Source organism: Anabrus simplex, chromosome 1 (genome assembly GCF_040414725.1).
Source record: "Anabrus simplex isolate iqAnaSimp1 chromosome 1, ASM4041472v1, whole genome shotgun sequence".
In the NCBI taxonomy this organism is placed as follows: Eukaryota; Metazoa; Arthropoda; class Insecta; order Orthoptera; family Tettigoniidae; genus Anabrus; species Anabrus simplex.
Genome location: NC_090265.1, coordinates 956,543,848 through 956,567,723, shown reverse-complemented (window position 1 = coordinate 956,567,723; position 23,876 = coordinate 956,543,848). Strand labels below are relative to the sequence as shown.

Below are 23,876 nucleotides of genomic sequence, written 5' to 3'. Positions count from 1 at the left end.
GTGTTCTAACACAACTTACATATGACCTTTCAAACTTAGAACATTCCTCTTCCACACTTCCCAATTTCATATCTAGAATGCCATGTTAATCTCCTGAAAATGCTCCTGTACTTTTTATCTTTTAATTTCCATACTTTTATTTTCTTCTTTTTTTGTCCCTTTTATTTTCATTTTCTCCCCACTTCATCCTTCTTACTACTATCTGCACACTTTTTAGTGATAGATTTTCACCCTAGTGCTCAATAGGTCAATCACGGCAATCTTCGAGATTCGTACTGACAACCTTTGAACACAAACTATGACTCGATTATTCATCGCCATGCGACATCTGGCGTACACTTTACGTACTGGTGTTGTTTACATAACAAAGCCACCATTGTATTAGGTTAGAAGGAACATGAGTGAGGAAAATAAGCCTAGTACATCACAGGAACCACCTGGTACTCCTAAATGGAAACGACCAGCCAGAGCTATACACAGCGAGGGACGGAAAATTATAGCACACGTCACGGAGTGCTGTGCTATGGAGAAAAAAAATAAAGAGCTGCTCTTCCCCCTAAGTAAGTCTATTCAACGTGCTGCCGCGTATACGGGGAAATCCGTGGCCACTATTCAAAGGATTAAGGCATTTACTGCCTCTCACCCCAGCAAATCTCCACCCACACCTGGAAAAAAGAGGTAGGTCTGTCTAACCAGTCTACCTAATCTGTTCAAATCAATATCATTATGGATAGTAGTAGGTTGTCATGTGCAAGTGTTATATGGTGTTCTCCTCTTTCTCGCAGGAAGAGAACGTAAGGGAAGATAGAACTGGACGATAGCGAAAAACGTGTGATAAGGGACACCATTGAAAACTTCTATACCATCCAAAAAGTGGTGCCTACTCTGAAGAAACTGATCCCTGTGCTGGAGAAGGAAATTAAGTGGAAGTAGAGCCCAAAGTCTCTCCGAAAAGTGTTGAAAGATATGGGTTTTGTGTGGAAGAAGGTCCAAAACAAACGTGTTTTATTGCTGGAGCGGGCAGACGTCGTTGATTGGCGAGCACGATTCCTCGTCCAAATAAAACATGCTAGGGAAGAAGGCAAGGAAGTGTTTTACTTGGACGAGTCCTGGATTGATAATAATATAACAACTGGAAAATGATGGCAGAGAGAAAAAGATGTTGTGGGTGTTACAGCATGGGGATGCTCTTTGAAACGGCTAATTATTGCAAGTGTTGGATCTGAGAAAGGGTTCATTAGAGAAGCACAATTAATATTTGAAGCCAGAAGTACCCAAGGCGATTACCATGGCCAAATGAATTCCGATAATTTTGAGAAATGGTTCAAAACATCTGTGCTCCCTAATTTGCCTCCTGCATCTGTGATAGTGCTGGATAATGCACCATACCATTCTCGACAGGTGGATAAAGTACCATCGCGGTATGATACACGAGTGACAATGGTCCAGTGGCTACAGGGGAAAGGCATTGTCTGCGACACAAATCAAAGAAAAGAGGCCCTGTATAGATTAGTTCAGGAAAACAGGCTTCCTAAAAACAAGTTATGCTGTTGACGTCATGGCTGCTGAAAACGGTCACATCGTCCTTCGTCTTCCCCCATACAACTGTGATCTGAATGCCATGGAATTGGCATGGGCAAAAATAAAATGCGAGTTCAGAGGACACAATATAACGGGAGACATGACAGCAGGAAACCTACGACGACTGACCATCGAGGCATTCAACTCAGTATCTGCCGAAGATTGGAAAGGGTACTGCAGAAAGGTGCACGAACTGGAAGAAGACTACTGGAGACACGACGGTGTAATGGAATTAGCCCTGGACGATATTGTAATTAATAGTACGGAAGAGAGCAGTGACGATTGTGAGAGTGCTGTTTCTGAGGATTCAACTGAATAAAGTTGTAACATATACATATCGATTCAATCATATCGATTCAATTCAGATTTAATTTCCATTCAGTTGGCAGTACTTCCGGAACTGCGAGAGCTCGCTCTTTACTCCTCACCTCGAACAGAAATCTATCACTAAAAAGTGCGCAGATAGTACTACTACTACTACTACTCCTCTTCCTCAAGGTCTTTATAAAAAGCTTTGTTGTGTCTGATTTTCTTTCTTGACCAGAAAATAATAAATTCCTGTCTTTTCCATCTTAACCTATCACCTTATAATCTACCTATTACTTTTCTTTCTAAATCATGTATTGTTCATAATCAAACTATTTCTTTCACAAAAATCTATCAATTTTGCTTCATCATTTATTTTCTCATATTCGTAAGATCCAATTACTTCTTCATTCCCTAGCCTTTCAATTAAGTCACTCCTCACTTCACCTTCACTCTACAATTTTCTTCTTTCAATCAAAAAATAATTAATCAGTAATTTCTCTTTTTGGTTCCTTCAGGAATTCCTCATTATTCTCTTCTCTGTTTCCGGTATGGGGAGCATACAGTTGTATTAAGTCCTTCATTACATTTTGCATTCTCATCCAAACTTTGATTATCCAGCTACTTATGCAATCCACCATTTCCACATACTTTTCACAGGTTCCTTTAATTATCACCCTCACTCCATTTCATGATTCTTGTCCATCAGTCTAATACAGGATATAACCAACATCAAGTAATTTCAAGTACCTTGGATCAATTATCCAAGGAGATGGCAGGCTGGAGGAAGAGAGAAAAATCAGGATACAAATAATATGGCTGAACTGGAGAAAGGTACTGAGAGTGCTGTGCGGTAAAAGCGTATCAAGTAAACTTAAAGGCAAAGTGCACAAGACCAACAGAGAGCACAGAGCAGATGACGAGGAATGGGAAGATAATCTGGACATGACTAAAAGAAGAATGTTAAGGTTTGCCAGAGGATGCACAAGAACAGATAGAGTGAGAAATCACGCAGTGAGGGAAAGGCTCAAGGTGGTGAAAATCTCAGAAAAAGTAGTAAAAAAAGCTGGGCTTCAGTGATATACATATGTTAAATGGTGAAATGAAGAATAAGATAGGAGTAAGATGTTGGAGATGAAATCACCAGGAAAAAGAAGAGAGGAGACCAAAGAGATGACAGATAGAGTGTATAAGGGAGTGTATGGAGTAAAGAGGCCTGAAAGAGAAGATGACATTGGACCATAAAACATGGAGAAGAGAGATCTGCACCAGTGACCCCATATCAGTGAGTATAATCTGAAGACAACGAAAATATCAGCAGATTGACAATGTTCGCATTATTATCAAGCTCAATATGTTTCAGCTATGTATAAGGATATCATGTTTAAATAAGAAAACAATAGCAATACAAAATACTGCACAACTATAAATAAATTACTATGCGAGTCATGGCTAGGAATTGATCCACACAATTTTTGAATTGAATGCTGGTCCTATGTTATTCAAACATGATTTTGTGTGAATTGCTACAAGATTGAAATCTCACAGATTTTTAGATCACACTGTATTCCTTTTCATAGCAGTTTTCCTGTTGATCTTCATTACTACTTTCTTTTTCAGGTAACATACTTACTTGTATTAGTATATGTATTTGTGAAACAAAAATAATCCACAGCATTGAGAGTAAGCAAATGATACAGGAACTGTTCCTTCTCATCCTCGCAACGCAAGAATGCATAACGTTTGTACTGACTTCTGCAAATGGAAAAAAAGAAACAAGACAAGATCAGTAATTTTTCATAAGAAACAAAGAAGTAATAGCTTTGTAGAGATCAATATGGACAAAATATAAACCTTCAGAAAGCTAAGCCCTACCCTAGTTTTCTGAAGATAATACAATCTTTAAAACCAATACAGAAAGAGTAATCTGCATACCTTAAGAGAGCATTATCTGACAGAAGTGTTCTAAGATGACGAGAAAGTAATTTCTTCTCAAGGGATAGTCGTACCCATGCTCGTGCGTATCCAATCTGAGTTTTTATATCAGACATGGCCTGCACATTTCTGTAAGAGGAAAACAACACTTCCGAGTATATGAAATTGAAAGCGCACGCACACGCGCGCGCACGCACACGCACACACACACACACAAATAAAACATAATGCGGTATATTCATATCTTCACATTAAAAGTAAATAAAAAAGTTCAAAATAATTTGAAAGATAACTATTCCAATGTACTACTACTACTTAGCTATTGAGTAGTGGGAGTTATAAAATGGTAATACAAGAGGTCAAAAAATAGGAACATTAGAAGGAACACATAACAGGACAAACATGAAAGATTACTGAAGAAAAATGAGGGCTTTGGACTAGACAAGAGAGTGGTTGAATAGGTGGCTACATTTCTAGAAAATAGAACTCAGAGAATTAGAGTAAGTGAAGTGTTATCTCATCCTGTAATGATTAAGAGGGGGATCCCACAAGGCTGTATTATTGGATCTTTATGTTTTCTTATATATATATATATATATATATATATATATAAATGATATGAGTAAAGGACTGTAATCACAGAATAAGGCTATTTGCAGATGATGTTAGGCTGTATAGGGTAGAAAATGAGTTGCAGGATAGTGAGCAACTGCAGGGGGACTTAAACAATGTTGTGAGATGGACAGAAGACAATGTTATGAATGTAAATGGGATGAAAAGTAAAGTTGTAAGTTTCACTAAGAGGAAAAGTCCTCTCAGTTTTAATTATTGTGTTGATGGGGTGATAGTATCATGGGAAAAGAAAAGTTACAAATCTCTTCACATGGTTATGAGAGTATTTAGGGGTTGTAGTAGGGATGTAAAGGAGAGGGCGTATAAGTCTCTGGTAAGACCGCAGTTAGAGTATGACTTCAGTGTATGGAACGCTCACAAGGACTACTTGATACGATAACTGAAAAAAATTCTAAGGAAACCAGCACGATTTGTTTGGATGATTTCTGACAAAAGAGTAGTGTAATTTAACAAACTGACAGTAATTACTGTTCCACCTTATCGATACAATATGTTGTATGCCTTAAACAAGTTCACAAATTAGTAGAAGTACATGTTTCGTTTTATTATAAACATCATCAGATACAGATATCTTTGTTTAGGTAAAAACATTAAGTGTGCAAAGACATAGTCTTCCCAAGATAAGATAGGGAGATCACTCCAAGACAGGCAAATGAATCGTGGGACACCTTAATTTTGATGCAAGTCAAGATCTGTTTAGACACAAAGTTCACTTTAGGTCAAAGGTTAGTAGTCAAATATTCATGCCTTACTTTTTCCCTTCCCTTTTCATGGTTACAGGTCACAACTGCAAAATATCAACTTCATAATAACCATTCAATTACAGAAGGTCCCACACTTCTAGCTGTCACGAGCCTTTGCTTTTCTACAAAGAAATACTACGAGTCGATTCAATTTTGAGATCTGCTAATTAGTTTTTCAAGAAGACAGTGCAATAAGAAGACACATTTTAATCTCGTTTTTATTGATCACGGTGTACAAGTGTATACAAAGACATTTTAGACGGACAATATGACAATCTATCACAGTTTTCATAAGTTTTTTACGTTCATAGTTAGTAACTGTCTTTAAGTCCCTTCTTTCACCTCCTCCCCCTTAGGCAATCATTAACTTTTTCCAATATTTTTCTGAAGTATGTTTTTAAGATCCTCTTGAGAATACTATGTCTTTGCACATTTAATGATTTTACCTAAACAAAGATATCTGTGTCTGTATAACTGTTACAGACTCCACGCCCTAAACAGAATTTCAAGGGATGACTGGATGGGGTATTAGAAACTAGGTGCCTGTCTAGTCACAGAAATAATGGGACATAAATAACTGGACAAGCTTTTATGTACACAGATGACCTTCTCCCCAGCCTCTAAACTTAAAACTTGTTTGCCTGCACCCACGCTTACACAACAAGTGACCGTGTTGGTTTTTTAGCTTTTGTCAGACAATTTCCTAATTAAGTCTTGAATTTGTTGCAGGTGCTGTGATGTTACAAAAAAAAAGAAAAGCATACTTTGTAAACGATAAATTGAATTTAAGCGATCATATAAAGAATGCAATGTAGAATGTGTGTGTATTTTAGGAACAGTCTTTCATAAAATCGTGTTTTCCTGCAGCCTATATTTTTTCCCAACTTTCTGTCACCCTATAAGTCAGCCTCAGGGGCTCTTAACTTGAGACCGTGGGTTGGCGTTTATGGAGCCCTTAGCTGAGTCCTGTCATTGCTACCATTTACTTGTGCCAAGCTCTTCACTTTCATCTATTCTATACGACCTCCCTTGGTCAACTCTTGCTCTTTTCTGACCCTGACGGTGTTACAAGCATTTGAGGCCTATTTCATGCCCTTCGTGGCCCTTGTCTTTCTCTGGCTGATACCTTCATTTTTCAAAGTGTCGGATCTCTTCCATTTTTCTCTCTGATTAGTGTTATATAAAGAATGGTTGCCAAGTTGTACTTTCTCTTGAAACAACGATCACCACAACCCCATAGGTCATTTTCCATTTGCCACGGTTAACTATAATGCTTGGTAAAGCATGTCCCCCAACAACTGCGGTAAATCAAGCTTCTATTGTACTTTGTTTTCATATATATTCATTATAGAACCATCAAATTTTATCTACAAACTTGTGTGTGCCTAACGACCAGGTTCCCTTCCTGACAACAACCACATCAGAAGAGTTAATGAGGTTAAATGAATGATGTGATCTATGATAGTAGGAGGGAATTGGGTGAAACCACTGTGTCAGACCATATAGACTTGACGCTTAATGATTATGGCCACCAGGCAAGCATTTAATCTGCGAACTTAAATCGAAGAAAAAAAGAAATAATAACATTCTAGAAATACGAAGAGGAAGGCATACCTCATATCAAATGTCAATGAAACAGGCAATGGTCTCAGTACAGGTTGATCTAATCCTGCTCCGGTACTTTTCCTTTCTCCTGGCGATTTTTGCTCAGGGGATTTATGTCTATCTCTTCCACGAATGTTTGCTGGAGGGAGATCCGTCTCCAAGGCCATTGATGACAAGTCTATAATTAAGTAGATTACAGCAATTATAATTCAGTCAAGCATATAAAATTTAAAACATAAATATGGAAAAATTATATAGTTTAACGCGTTGCAGTATTTTATTACATGAAAACCCTTGGAATGCGATCTAAGAGTATTGGGGCAAAGTGGTCTAAGTGCCAAAATGTTTTAAATCCACTTTTTTCCATCTCAAGTAATCGATATGTCAATGCCAGTGCTGTGCTAAGTGATCTTAGTATGTCCAGAAGCTTTCTCCTCCTATTTTTAAAGCATATCACCAGATGACACTAGTGGCTATGTTCACGACTATATTGCACCTATAAACGATCTATATGCCACATACGCCAATGTTGAAACGTGCAGTTACCGATGCCTGTAGCGTGCTCAGTTTAGTGTAGTAAATGTCTGTTCTTATTAGGCATTAAAATGGATGGGAAAGCTTACCAAAGTAGTGAAAATCTTGCTTCACACAAATATTGCTAAGAAAGAAGAATAGTGGAATGTAAAGCTAAAATAAAAAGAAATAAGTACATAACAGTGAAGCATAAGAAGGTAATGCCCAAGATGCTTTTGTTCCTTTTACATGTACTTGGTGGGTAATGGTAGGTTTGACACCACTGAACACAAATTACCCACCTCAGGCCACAGTTTCTCTGATTCAGGTCGTGACTTTGCTCTGATAGAGAAACACACAAACCACTGCGAACTACACTATGTAGATGATGTCAAGACTGCTGTTACAACTGTAAGACTTTCACAATCATACAAGGTGTTGGATATGAGGAAGGAGGAGGTATTCTTTAATTTCAATAGCACCTCATCAAAATACATCAACACCTCCAAATTTGGAATTAGTATCAATTTTATTTACAGGTCTATCAGTTTAGTATAGTAAGATGGAAATTAAGTTCAGAATTCAAGTTACTAGTGTATTTACAGTACTGGTATGGACATGTGTCAAGTAATATAAATCATCTATCTATCTATCTATCTATCTATCTATCTATCTATCTATTGGGCCGACGACCTTCGATGTTAGGTTCCTCTAAACAACAAGCATCATCATCATCATCATCATCATCATCATCATCATCATCATCATCATCATCATCATCATCATCATCATCATCATCATATCTATCTATCTATCTATCTATCTATCTATCTATCTATCTATCTATCTATCTATCTATCTATCTGAGTGATCAAAAATGATCCTGTTGTGGTCTCTTTTTTTTTTCTACAACTTGTAGTAAACTAGTAGCTTGGGAAAAACATACTGTATCCAACCAGAGGTACAAACCAGCAGCATTAATTTATATTTTATCATCATGTCTGTGTGCTAGGTTGGAGACAAATAGCGACGTGCAAAAAATTCCACTCAGGAGAGATTGAACCAGCATGAGTTTACAAGAGAGGAATAGACAAAGTAGGAATTCTAACACAGGCCACTTGACCTAGCTGCAGAAGCGAGTACAGCAGGGAACCAACATCCTGAATTGATGTTTACAGCCCTGCCAAATCTCATTTTAACATAAAAATTAAATTCACTTATTAATCTGGACATTAATAAAAGAAATAAAGACACACAGTGTATCGGTGTAATTAATGGATAAATTTTACCAGGAGACTTGTATTATCATTGATTTAGATAAATGACACCGTAGGAAAGACTGTTAGGCATGGAAATTTCCACTCCAACATCTGTTCACCAGATGCCAGCTAGGGGATCTCCAAAGCTGTCTCAAAGGAGAAAGGGACGTGAAGATAACTCCAGCTAATTGCATGACCAGTTTGTTTGTGGGTAACGATAAAAAAATCATTGGCATATGCTACCCACCTGTAGGGCACATTACCACATTGATATCACCGAGATTAATGGAGTGATGTATCATGAGCCAGGGGCCATGATGGGATATTTCCTATATAAGTTAGGATAGTGTTCATCTCAAAAATTGTTTTTCCACAGTTCTGAAGCCGACAGTATGTGGCAATGTGCGGATTAGCTTGCCTTTTAAGAACATAGGTAGATGAGCCTTAATAAGATGCGGTATGCCGCGAGTGTTAAGAGTACACAGTTCAATAACTTTCAATAGTGAAAGAGTGAGAAAGATTTGCGAGGAGAGACAAGGTAAATTATATAATTCCATGAGGTTATTGAATGGACCAGGTTTGCTAATGGTAGGAAGAGCTATGAACTCATTATTTGGAGAGTTCAAGTAATAAATATAGGCAGAAGGGAACGGTGATTGTGAACTTGGCGGACAGTTTTAAACAGTGCACAGTTACATAAAGTAGTGATATACTGATAATCTCATTAACTGTGACTGTGTGTGACAGGGGAATCCAGGAACTGCTACACCAGTACAGAGGCTATAATGGCAACCATGAACCAACTTCCCATAGGATCCAGGACCAAGGACATGGAAGTGTAAATTCCAATGGTGGACCTGTGGAGGTTCAAACTGCCACACATGACGATAAGTAGCCTGTTAATTCATATGAGCCTTATGTAGTAGCACTTGATGCAAGTGTAATGGACTAGTATCACTTGGAAACAGTTCTCTAACCCATGGGTAAATAATGGAAATATGGAGCTCAATTATTATTATTATTTTTATTATTATTATTATTACTTGTGATGTATGGCTATGAAGTTGTTTACATCTATTATTTTCATTATTTATGTAGTTATGCCTGGACTTCATTTGGTATAAATAATGATCGTATTATTTGTGAGGTTATGTCATGAAACATCTGCTGTTAATATGACTTATTATTACCTGTATATGTGATGTATAAATCCACTGTAATGTTGTGCAACACACGGTAATAGTCCAGAACAACGTATCTTTGGAACTAGAGAGTTACAGAAAATTCTATTCATTGTAAATAAGTAATTGGAGACTCTCGAAATTACGAGAAAACATGTTGTGTCATATTCTTCTAGAAGCCTGTCCAGACAACGTATATAAAGAGGCAGTCTTGAGGGTTAAGAGGAGTTGTTTAACAAGAGTTGTGAGTGCAAGTCGTTAATTGAGTATGTGAATCTGTGTTGTGATTGGTAGTACGTTGACATGCTACTGTGACAGTCTTATTCTTATTCTTCGTAAAAGTGTTTTGTTCAAGAGCATAGTAATCAAGTGTCCAAGATGGCAGTTTATTAGTACGTATGTGTAGAATATGTATATATAATTTGTAAATAAAATAGTGTTCACAACTGACAGCATTTTGTGGTAACAATTTATTTATTTATTCATTCATTCTTGACTTACTTTTCTTAATCAATCCATGTAAATAGTGTACATAACTTAAAATGTAAAGAAACTAAGCACACTTATATGTCATTTTCTGACATGAATTGAGAGGAAAACCAATAGGTAAATATTTTAATGTTTTTCATACATCTTTCGGTTTTTATTTAATTTATAATCTTATTCCTTTGGGTATTTCCATTATAAAAAAGGGATGTAATGTTAATTTAGCAGATCTTACTTGTTTGTTGAAGCGTCACGGTTGGGACTCAAAGAACCATACAATTTAGTATTTGAGATATTTTTGAAGGTTTTTCTTGTGTAAATATAACACATTATCTTCTAAACTGCACAAGAGTGTTGAGTAATAATGTCTGGATAGATTGATTAGGATGACACTCCTTTCTTAACATGGATTGAAGTACATAGTATTGTGTTTAATTTGAGTAAAGAACAATCAACAGGATTCGAATCCATGTCTACCAAATAATAACTAGGGATTCACTTTGTGAAATCAGATAAATTTTCCCCAGGCAAATAAGGAGTCCTTTGAATTTAATCCATATTAGCGACAGAGTATTTTTAAGTAGATGTGCTTAACTTTGTGGAGGATATAATATGTGTGTGTTGGAAATAAGAACTCGCAGCTGTGGATTATGAGGAAATATGAGGAAAAAACTGATATCACAGAGAATACAAAAGACCACCATGAATAATCAGAGTTCAAGAGAATTCAATGAGAAAAATAAGAGTGAAAGATTTCTTCAGGAGGCCAATGAGAGTTATTAAAAGGTGGCAGTAATTATGAAGGCATGGAGAAGTGCCGTGAAGGCCAAGTGTATGGTCAGCCGAGAGAGATTTATGGCATCCTGGTGACCCACTTAGAGTAAGACGAGAGAGGAAGGATGAGTAGGAGGGAGCTACCTTTCCACTGATTATAAAGCCCAGCTGAGCGGAATTTTAGTTCTGACAACACACAGTAATACTGTTAATAGGATAGGAAGCAGAACTCATTTATGAAATTTTCAGCCAAGGTAAATGTGAAGATGAGTCTATTACGCCCTATCAAATTACAGAAGAAATAGGTAGCTAAGGAATTTCAGCTGCTCCGAACGTGTGTGACCAGAAGATCATGTGTTTAAATCCTGCCTCATGTGGGAGGGTTGGCTATGCATCCATGTTCCAGGTGAATGTTTAGTGTCTTCATCAAATGTGGTATATTGCTTGTTAATATAATAATTTCGTGTGGCTATTTCTAGCTGAGTGCAGCCCTTGTAAGGCAGACCCTCCGGTGAGGGTGGGCGGCATCTGCCATGTATAGGCAGCCCTTGTAAGGCAGACCCTCCAGTGAGGGTAGGCGGCATCTGCCATGTATAGGTAACTGCGTGTTATTGTCGTGGAGGATAGTGTTATGTGTGCTGTGTGAGTTGCAGGGATGTTGGGGACAGCACAAACAGCCAGCTCCCGGGCCACTGGAATTAACCAATGAAGGTTAAAATCCCCGACCCGGCTGGGAATCGAACCCGGGACCCTGTGAACCGAAGGCCAGGACGCTGACCATTCAGCCAATGAGTCGGACTTTTGCTTGTTGTATTTTAGATATGTGTAAGTTTGTTGTATGTTATTTCTTGATCTTATGTGTTTGTTTGGGTACTGTGATCGATTCCCTCCAACCAGTCATGTCATTAGGTGTCTGAGTGTTGTTGATTGTTTCATGCTAATATATTTTGGAGGGAATTAGGTAGGCTTTTCTTACTCAATTCAATTTCTGTTTGCATTAATTTTAATCCCACTGTCATTGGGGATTTTTCAGTATCAGAGTGCGTACACAATTGTCTCATATATACAAATATCGCCCTGCCAATTGTTGAAGGGGGTGCTTCCTCACCTACTTGACAAAGGTGAACTCACAAAAACGAACAGTTTGACAATGTTTTGGCTAGGCATTTGACCCTTTGCAACTTGTATAGATTTTCCAATTTGGATTCATTTTGTGCCAATTTAAACATCTGCAAAGAGGTGCAACAAACCTACTCTTAACAGATTTGTTGTTTGCTTCTCATTCATTGTAGTTTAGCTGTTCCCTCCCCTTCATGTTAGTTTTATCAAACAGAGCTTCACAAACTGTTCATTTCCTGAAGGCTGCTGGTGCATCTTAAAGGGAGAGGCAGCAGAGGACAATACAGTGTTTAAACCAGGCAAAAAATGTCAATCTCATCAAGATTTTAGCTTAACCATTAAAAAATTGTTTTCAAATTATTCTGACACTGGCACTCAATGTTTGAGTTCAAAAGGTTTTCTGAAGATATTCCAAGTGTCCAACAGTAACTGAGCAGATTTATTTACATCTTTACACTATACCTACTTGACTTGAATCTTTCCTTCGAAGACCCTAAGGACTTGGGATCATTTCTAAAGTAATGTGCTTATAAAAGCTTAATTTGTTTTTTCACATTCTCTTTTTTATTTGGTGATAACGGAAGTTTTTAAGAGAATAAACAGTTTATAAGAAGTAATAATTTCTTTGAACATGTACTGGCAGACAGGTTTTTGTTGTTGTTGTTGTTGTTAAATTTTTCCTCAAAATATCCCTTAGGCACTTCAATCACTTTGCCCTGCCACTCTTCAGTTATACTGTTTGTTCATGATCTATACATGTTAATAATATCTAGTTTGGAATTTAAACCAACATATTTTTGTATGAACTTTTACAATATTTAGAAGAATATACTTAAATTGTTTGCATTAATTTAAATTCCACTGTCATTGGGGATTATTCAGTATCAGAGTGCATACACAACTGCCTCATATATATAAATACAATATACACAATTTCAGAATGAAAAATGAACTGAAATGCAAGTATCTCCAATTAAACTAGTGTAAACTAACTTGAAATATGTACAGAAGTGAAATGTGAGCAAGCATGTTAAATACAGATTACATGATCCACATGACAAGACACTCCACAACTTAAACAATTTTATTTACACACAACCAGTCACACACATACAAACTAAGGAATACCAACAATTTAAGTCAAAAGTTCAAGGTTCTAAGAAACTTTGATTGTGGTGCTGTGAATTACACCTACATATGTAAGCAAGTGCAACTAATCTACAATCCTACAGACATTTCTTACAGGCCTAAAGAATCTGTGAAAATAAGAAAGCCATCTCATATGATACAATTCTGAATACATATGTACTATGACAACCATTACAATACTCATACTAATTATGCAAATCATTAATCATATGGCAGTCAAAATGTATATTCGACATCTACGAGAAAAAGATGAATACCTATGGAAATGAGTATACAATGTACAGGGTACAGGAAAAAGTCGTCTAATAATCTCTGGTAGTGATAAAGAGGAACAAGACAATTAAAATGAGGATAAGAATGAACTCTTTAACTCATAATTTTCATTCAATATCAACTAGAGGAAAGCAGCGTAATGTACAGTTGTTTCAGTTGTGTTCGTTTTTGTGGAGCAAGTGATGCAGCGAAATTTTCTGCGAAGTGCAACGCACTGAGTGGGTGGAATAATGGACCAACATTGCAGTCCCTTGATTGGACAGTTTGGAGTAGAATCTTGAGACCAAAATGTTTCCCAACTGACATAATTATGGTCTTCACCATCATTCTGCTTGGTCTCAGATTTTTTACTTTTCAATGACAGTGTGAGGAAGGGAATATTGTTTTCACATGCAGCCTGTGATTACTGGATAGCATTCTTCCTACACTCTGGGGTGGGTGTGTGTGTGTGTGTGTGTGTGTGTGTGTGTGTGTGTGTGTGTGTGCGCGCGCGTGCGTGCATGTGTGTGGTTTTTTTGGGGGGGGGGGGGTGAAGGGGGCTTATTCATATTACCAAACTGATACAGTTTTGACATAAATATGTTTTATGACTGGAGGTCATCTAAAAATATGTGTTACAGAAGTCAGCATCACAAAATGTACCAGGCAAGTTGGCCATGTGGTTAAGAGCGCGCAGCTGTGAGCTTGCATCTGGGAGGTAGTGGGCTCGAACCCCACTGTTGGCAGCCCTGAAGGTGGTACCTTAATTAATTCCACGGCCACTTCCTTCCCATTCCTAGGCCTTTCCTATCCCATCGTCGCCATAAGACCTATCTGTGTCGGTGCGACGTAAAACAAATAGCAAAATGTATGGCAGAAGTATAACCCTAGCAACCATGCAGGCTGCGAAGTAAGGTATAGATAAGTGGCCAGACAAAGTTACCTATCAACCGTGCAGCCTATGTCTTATGGCTGGTAGTCATCTGAAATTAGCAGCCGTTGTTTGATTTTCACAAAGGGTGAAGTGGTTTCTTTTTAATTATAGCTTTATTTAAAAACATACATGACCATTTCTTTCAGAGAGTTCCTCACATATAGCAATGTTCTTTGATCCAATAAAATTGTATTGTTACTTTTCATTTCAAAAATATCTCATGCACTGGGCATTTTTTGAACCATGACCATCCAGGTCAAAACTAAATTTTCCTGAACAACACAAGAATTTAGACAAACAAATACAGTATTCAAGTTTGAAACAGGGTGTAATTCTTGAATGCTGATGTCCATTATGCAGTGATGATGAAGTGTTATGTTCTTTACATATTTCTAAGAGTGTACACTACATGACAGGCTAAAATGTACTTTTGTTACAAAAGTAAATACAGGGTCTAACAATAAGGTATGGCCAGACTTTCAGGACACATTCCGCACATGTAGAAGAAGAAAATGTTATATGGACATGTGTCTGGAAACACTTTATTTCCACATTAGAATTCATTTTCCGCAACTCCACCCAGTAAATTTATCACAGGAAATACACAGGAACAGAATGTACCAGCATACCACATGAAACTCTTTCCTACATGAAATGTTCAAAATGCCCTCCGTTAACATGCACCAAACTGCCACCAGTGCATCCAGAATTTAATGTGACAATGGGCCGATACATATATCAATGCTTACAGAAGGCATTTTGAACATTTTGTGTAAGAAAGAGATTTGAGTGGTATGCTGGTATGTTCTGTTCCTGTGCATTTCCCCATGATTAATGTACTATGTAGAGTTGTAGAAAATGAGTTCAAACATGGAAATAGAGTGTTTCTGGACCCACGTCCATGTAACATAACTTCTTCTTATTGTTACACCCTGTATTTACTTATGTAACAAAAGTACATTTTAGCCTGTCAATGTAGTATGCAAGGGGTAATACCTTCCATGTAACAATTTAATGCTGCCTTTCTATACTATGATTACAAGCAACTCATCATAAATACAATTTTATTACATTACAATATATACATACTGCACCCTACATTTCATACTGCACATTACATTCTAGGCTTATGCTTTTCAACATTCAGTCTGAAATTCTATTTTTACTTCTCTTACCCTTGCAGCTACATCCCTTGGTCTCCTAGGTACATATTTGCAATCATTTTCATGATCACTTTATGCTTATAAGAGAATAAGATATATTGAATTAATAGACATTATGTCTCTTTCATTTTTTGTCTTGTGAGAGGCAAACTGTAAGAAATCTTTGTGTTTTGCAAAGACTTGGCTCCATGTCCTCAGAAAATAAACTTCACTGACTACACCTAAAACAGTTCTGACAATGTCAAAATGTTTGAAATTTATTGACTGTTGTTCTATTGATGAAATGGTACTCTCATTTTTCACCAGATTGTTCACTATGCACTATTACATTCATTTAAAATATGCAGAGTGTAATGTAAATGGCACAGCAAACCAAAGGTACATGAAATTTCTCTGAAAAAGAAACATCACACAATTTGTTTCAAAATCCTACGGGGTGTAGTTTTGATGATACAGCCCACTCAAACTGTGGTGACAGTGAGGAGATGGCAATGCTTGTGGCCAGTACTTGGCACAGACGTGCTTTGCCAACTTCTATGCTTAGTAGAGGTCGGCAGATGACTCTCTCACCACCTGCACTCATTAGCTTTCCCAGAAATTCTTATAGCATGGCTCTGTGCAGGTATTGTGTGATGTTGCTAAGTTTATTATTTGTTCTCAAACTGCACTCAATGTTTTAAAAAAGCAAACTATTTTGTTGTCCTTTCCATCTTCACCACTGCTTCCTAAACCCCCAACTACCTAACTTCCGTGGACTGGTTGAAACTCGCTAGAAACTGCCAGGAGCTGAATTCGCGCCTCTTAAACTAGAGAAATGGAGTAAAAATAGGCATGTACTCAAAACAGATTGATTAGAAAGATAAAACAAAGTTTATTAACATAAACTAGGCAAATAGATTAAAATGTGGGCACAAAAGCAAAAGAGGGAGATACAAAGGGGAACGGACACTCACATACATAGTCCTTCAGAATGTCACAATCATAACAGAGTCTTTTGAGTCATAAAATTCAATCTCATTAACTTTTATACAGACGCAACAGAAGCATAGTGAAAAGTGATACAATTGTATTCAATACCTTTCTCTTTTTTCTGACAGTGATAATTAAGATTCAATGCCAAGCATTTCTTTCCCAAGGGTAAGACATTAATAACAGGTGAAAGAAACAGCTTTTACCCAAAAAGAATAAAATCTTCGCATCAGATAAGACAAAACTTAAAAACAATTCATTTTCAAAGAAAACACAAATCCCAGCAATATTCAAGGAGACTGTATCCCCCAGAAATCAAATGCCAGAGAAGCAAACCTGGCAGAAAAGGAACAAACAAGGAACACGAGGAGATTAAAGGAGTAGCCATAGTTACAAAAGTAAATAAACATGTCTTCAATTAAATAAATAGAATTGAGAGTAAAATCCAGAAAATAGGCAAATGAACAGGCAGATACAGCCGAGAATAATAGTAAGATAAAATGAATAAATATTATTAATAAAACAACATCCATAAGATACTGAAAAATAACACAGATTCAGCAATCACGCAACACCAACATATACACACAGACGCAGAGACCAAATATGCATGGTAGAATAAATATAGTCAAGACATGTTACGATAAGACTCGTAACAGCATGACAAGAGTAAATCAAAGGCTCGTGAGCTTGATCCGAAAACACAGATCAAAAACTTGGGTCGCCGCAATATAGGTCAGGCTCACTCAATCAACATCATAAACACCAAACCACAACACACACGCTACATAACATATTTATATCGCCCAGAAAAAGCAAAAATGAAATGCACAGCATTAGCGTTAAACCATTTTAACAGAACATAAGCTCAAGCCAGATGTCAAAGTCGAAGAGAATAATAAAAGGTCTCCAACCAAAATCACAAACTCATCGTCCACACGGATCAAATGGATCAGTGTTATCTTCCGCCCCTACGTAGGGATTAATGCACAACAAGCAGACGTGAAGAAAATGAAAGACATTTAAAAAGTCTGCAGCATATAAATAAAGAATAATTTACAGAACAGGGATCTCTCAGCATACAAGACCAGCATAACTATGGCAAGCCAAGAAAAGGAAAATGAACTAAATACCTGAAACCATGAGGAGTAGAATCTGTAGATTCTATTTAATCATATACATTGACTCAAAACAGAGAGTCATACTGGGCAAATAATGAACCCTATTAAAATACCACTATAAGAAACTATAAGAATCATCTCATAGCCCAATGCCTCCATCTTTTCAATCCAAGCCATTTTTGTGTCCCTCCCAGAGAGTAAAAGAATCAAAGAATAGTAAGAAAGAAATGCTTCGGCAATCTTTCATAACAAGAGGTGCCATCTGTTTAATCAGGATGAACTACACATCAAGTTTGAGAATATCAAACAGACTAATCTACGACATCGATACAGAATTCATAACTAAGTATTTTTTATTTTCCACCTTGTTGATACATTAATTGCTTAAGGCAACTTATTGGTTAAAAGAGGTACATGTTTTGTATATTATTAACATCTTTAGCCACATAACACTGTTTAGATGAAAAATTCATATATTGACAAAGTATCAATGCTTGAGAGGAAGTGTCCTTAAAATTAACATAAGAAAATTAAATGACAACATTAAAAACAAAGTACTCAGGAGAAAATATATAAATTCTTTCTACAATTGAAAGCAGTTGTCAAGGAAACACTTGTGCAATAGTCCATAGAGAATATGTCCTAATGAATACTGTTTTCTTAAAAAGTTCATGGTAAAAAAAGAAGCCAATTTAAAAATTACATTTATAAGTAATAGTCAAAATGAAGAAATCTAGATTTATCTCTTACTATTGCAGATGAAATTATCACTAATTCCTAGTTATCAATTCTTTTTTAAACCTGCTTTCCTCTGGAACAATATCTCCTGTCTTTTTTACAGTCTTGTGTCTGGTGTAGCAGTGGTGCGTTCTTTCTTGTTCACGTACTTGAGGAGGTGGAGGAGCAGGATATTGGTGTGTCATTAACTTCCTTGTTGTTACCTTCAGCTTCAAAGGAGGAGGAATACGTCGTAGGGCTATCTGTTAAAGTGCGATACGGACTATGAAGCTGATTTTATGTAATCGATACAGAACGCGATGTCAGAAGGTATAACATAAAGGTAACTTGGTGTGGCACACCTTTAACACCCAGCATTCTCCTGAGCTTGGCTTGCTCTGCAATTGAACATACAGCCTGCATATTATTTTATCTGTATATACATATATTAACAAAATTATACTCTCGTTCATCAACAGATGGGTCATCATGCGCTATTATATTTGTTACTATATATTATGACAAGAGTATCATTTCATCAATAGAGCAACAGTCAATAAAATTCAAGCTTTTCAGCATTGTTAGAACAGTCATACTCGTGGTCAGCTGAGTTTCTCCTCTAAGGACATGGAGCAAAGAGTTTGTGAAATATTAAGATTCGCTACAGTTTGTCTCTTTCATACAACAAAAACATTAAAAATATCATGTCCATTAATCTGGGACATGAAAGCATCAATATAAACATATATCAAATTATTTCAGCTACTGTCTGACACATTACAACTACTTAAAAGCTGAATAATGATTAATTCATATACTGTAGTCAACAAATAAACTTTCTTCTTACAAAATGCAGTAAATCACATTTGACAACCTACCACAATAATGGGATTCAAATATGCCTGTTCTTTTACGTGACTGTTCATATCCTGATCATAGCCACAGGACCTTATTTTAAATGGAATCAGAATCATGAGAACGTGTCTTCATTTTTAAAATCCCATGTTTGGCCGAGATTCGAATCATGGCACACTGGCGAGAAGCCTGTGGCAATGTCACTCAGCTACCACATCCTGCTTTTTACATACAATTTTATTATTAAGAGAACAGATGGCTTAAGTACTTAAAATTCCACCACTCAGAGGCACTGTCAAACTTGAATCTTTCGGTATCAGGATCAGTGAGGAGTACTTGAACAACAATTGCGGTGCTCACGATATGAAGCTTCTTGCTATGAACCTTGCAGATCACCACCTGTTGTAAGACTGAATCAGAATTTCAAGTGAAGATCATGGTTTGGATTGAAACATCCAGAAAATCAAGTACTTTGTCATTAGTCAAACTGCAACTCAAGATAGATTACATGGAGGAACATAAGAAATGGAGTCAATCAAATTTTCTATTTGGGAAGTAATCTAAACGAACATTGGGATCATGAGATGGAGTTCAGAATGAGAACAGAAAAAGCAACATCCACCTTCAGGAAAATGGGGCATTCACCCAATTATAGAGACTACAGATTCATATGAAAGACAGAACTGTTAAATGCTCTGCGTTTCCAGTGTTATTATATGGAGTTGAATCATGGGCACTGACCAAAGCCTCTGAAAAGAAGGTGAAGCCTTTGAAACATGCATTTATTCGCAGCTGCTTAGGGTATCATGGGTTGAGCATGTGACTAATGAAGTATTGTGCCAAATTAATAAACAGCTGCATAATGCCATTAAACAAAGGTAGAATATTTTGGACATATCATAAGGAATGAAGAAAAGTACCTAATATTTCAGATCATTACTGAAGGAAGAATCCTAGGATAGAAAGATTGAGAATGTTACAGATTTCTTGATTGAGGAATTTGAGAGAATGGCACCAAGTATCTTCAAAAGAACAGTTCCAGAACACCGCCAACATGGTCCAAAACCACTACAATGATAGTCAAAGGCAGTCTAATAACAGTTTAGAAAGAAGTAGTACCCTAAACCTGCACTAGTCCGTGAATAACTGCACTCGCAATTCCACAGAATCTAAGAACACTTTGCAAATAATTTAGACAATCCTTTCCATTAATATTTGTTGTGATTTATCCAGTTATCCTAGTCTGGCAATTGCTCTTCAATTCAATCAGAGAAAACGTTACCCAAATTCCATGGCAACTCTACAGAGCAAGTAGCTGAGGTGTCCTCAGATCTGGTTACTGGCATCTCAAAGACTTTAATATCTTTGAAACATTACCTCAATACAGTGCATGGAGTCAAAAATGCTTGGACAATAGGAATTGTCAAGAGATTTCTTAACAATAATCTATGCACAATTATGAACAAATAAACAAATGCCTTAAAATTGTAACAGATCATATTAATTAATAATAATAATGTTAATCCTACAAGATCATCATCATCATCTGTTTACCCTCCAGGTTCGGTTTTTCCCTCGGACTTAGCGAGGGATCCCACCTCTACCGCCTCAAGGGCAGTGTCCTGGAGCTTCAGACTCTTGGTCGGGGGATACAACTGGGGAGTATGACCAGTACCTCGCCCAGGCGGCCTCACCTGCTATGCTGAACAGGGGCCTTGTGGAGGGATGGGAAGATTGGAAAGGATAGGCAAGGAAGAGGGAAGGAAGCGGCCGTGGCCTTAAGTGAGGTACCATCCCGGCATTTGCCTGGAGGAGAAGTGGGAAACCACGGAAAACCACTTCCAGGATGGCTGAGGTGGGAATCGAACCCATCTCTACTCAGTTGACCTCCCGAGGCTGAGTGGACCCCGTTCCAGCCCTCGTACCACTTTTCAAATTTCGTGGCAAAGCCGGGAATCAAACCCGGGCCTCCGGGGGTGGCAGCTAATCACGCTAACCACTACACCACAGAGGCGGACATCCTACAAGATACAAAACAAAAATCTATAAAGGAGGTAGGTCTATTAAAGATAAGTATATAACCGATAAGACATCAGTATACATTTTAAGTCTATTTACATTATACGAGGTATGTTTTTTAAGTAAGTACCGGTTTGATATTCCACCGATACAGCGCTGCGGTTGGCATTCCGTGCATGCGCACTGTGTACTGCATCTATTGGTAAGGCTGAGACGCCATTACGGCAATAGTCGCCCTTGTGTATGTTGGTTGGCAAGCATTTGAAATGGCCTCGCCGATCAAAAGTCCCGCCGACTGTGAAGTCCGGTCCGCTATTCATTTTCTGAATGCAAAAGGTTTGAAAGCTATCGATATTCATCGTGAGATCTGTGCAGTTTACGGGCCAAACATTATGAGCGATGGAATGGTTAGGAAATGGGTTCGAGCACTTAATGGTGGCCGCAAAGATGTGCATGATGAAGAAGGAGTGGGCGACCTTCAGTCATTAGTGAAGATTTGGTGCAGGCAGGACAGAAAGGAGTGGAGGAGGCTTGTTAACCACACCCGGGCAACTGGGGTGGGACGATGATGATGATGATGATGATGATGATGATGATGATCATGATAATAATGAAAATGGATGAATAAATAAACTACAGCCCACAGCAGTTCTCCAGTGTGGATAAACACACCAAGCACTACAATTAAATAATATATTATGGTTCCACCTATTCAATAAAAAAAACTTAGAAATGCAATCACACGTCAACCACTTGTGATGTAACCTCGCATTACTACGGTAAGTGTTATTGTATTGAATAGGTGGAACCATAATATATTTTTAATTTAATTGTAATCAATACGGACCAAAATGAAATTTTTTATCTTTTAACACTACGCACTCTCAATAACATAACTGTAACCTACAAGCATTTTCCGCAGAATGGCAGGCTCACTCTTTATTTTGTCTGTTAAGAAACGAAAGGCTCTACTGGATGACACACAAGAAACCATCCCTGCCTCATTCAACAAAGGCAAGCATCCTTGGTGGACCCTAGAATGTGACCAGGCTATAGAAGGAAGGAGAAAAGCCTGGGTCAGATGGAACCAGCACAAAAATGAGTCCAATTACAAGATATCTCTTATGCAAAGAAAAATAACTGCCAACACTATCCATAAAGCCAAGAGGAACTACAACAGGTGAGCTCTCCGAAAGCTTCCCTGTCCAAATGAGAGTAAGACAAGGTGATGGCTCTCTTGCCTCCTATTCAACTCTGAACTAGAGAATATTATCAGGCAATGGACTACCACACTACCATCAGGAACTGGACTACAAACTGGATATAGGAAAGACAACCTCAATGTATCCTGCGGGGAGGACAAGCTTGACTGTCGTAGTGTGAAGAAATATGTGCTTCCCGCTGACTCACCTCTCCTCGCCAGGCGATCTGTACTTCCCCAGTACTAGTCAGGCAGCTGTGCTTGTTGGTACACTTTGGAAAGAGCTTTTGTCTGAGCTGAGCACTTCTCAGTGCTCACCTTCTATTTCAAGAGAACCTCAGCGGACAACAGAGAGGGCAGCCAGATGGAGCAGAGGACGCCCGAAGAAGTTGCGAGGGAGTTCGGACTCATGGTCCAAAGCCTCTTCAGCCGAGTGCTACCAGCACAGGAGAGCAACACGGAGCCAGAGACGCCGGCACCTGAGCCGGAACTGGAGCAGGAGGCGCCACAGTTGGAGGTGGAGACGGAGCCGTACAGGGACGGGTGCAACACCCCCTAACGGCTTCTTCTTCTCCAAGGGATTCACATACCCAGAATGCGAGGTGCTGCTCGTGTACTACAGGCCGGAGCGCCCTGTATCTTCTGAATGGGGGCTGGTCCTGGACAGAATGCGGCGCCCTCGCCACGAAGGCAGGATCATCTCGACGACCATGTCTGTGGAGAGCTTCCTACCAGGAGGCCTCATCATCAGGCATCACGACCAGGAGCGGATGCGCGACGCAGAGAAGGAGTGCTCTACTCTGTTCCAGGTCATCCGCCTACCAGGGAGGGACAGCGTGCCAGGGATGAACGCCGGTGCCCTCAGGAGGAGGGCTGAGACGGATACCAGGGAGGCCATCACCCAGACGCCGAGGAGGTTGAGGCATAAGGCAGTTAATACCGACCTACAGTAGTCCAAGCCACCCAGCCAGAGACCGATGATGCCACCACCCAGGTAGTGTGCGCCGCCCCGCGGAGTCGCGACTGCGCGACCCAGGCCGAGCGGTTCGGCTCCGCCAGGTGGACGCAGACTGAGGTCCCAAGTCCGCCAGCAAAGATGTGGGCAAAGTGGAGGCAGACCAAGGCATACCAGGAAGGGCCTATCGTCTGGATGCAGTCCAGGAAAGCACCCAAGAAGGCGGATGGCAGCGCATCAGTGGAGAAGGACGCCCCCTAGAGTTCGGAGGCTGCTACTCAGGCCCGACCCACCAGCGTGTCTGTCGAGCTGCAGACATTGACGCCCCACAGGACAGGGAACGCAGTCGGGTATCAGCACCGACCAGCACCACCGCAGCCAGCCGGGATGAGGAATACGCCGTCTC

General features: G+C 38.6%; 1 protein-coding gene across 1 annotated transcript in view; it reads right to left on the bottom strand.

The window, feature by feature from the left end:
• pns (pinstripe) overlaps positions 1-23,876 on the bottom strand; it is a 508,843-nt gene that overhangs the window by 181,248 nt on the left and 303,719 nt on the right. The window contains exons 15-17 of the mRNA XM_067136728.2: positions 6,813-6,981; positions 3,823-3,951; positions 3,521-3,642 (exon numbers count right to left, since the gene is read on the bottom strand). Coding sequence (XP_066992829.2) covers positions 3,521-3,642; positions 3,823-3,951; positions 6,813-6,981 — 420 coding nt within the window. The remainder of the gene's footprint in view (positions 1-3,520; positions 3,643-3,822; positions 3,952-6,812; positions 6,982-23,876) is intronic.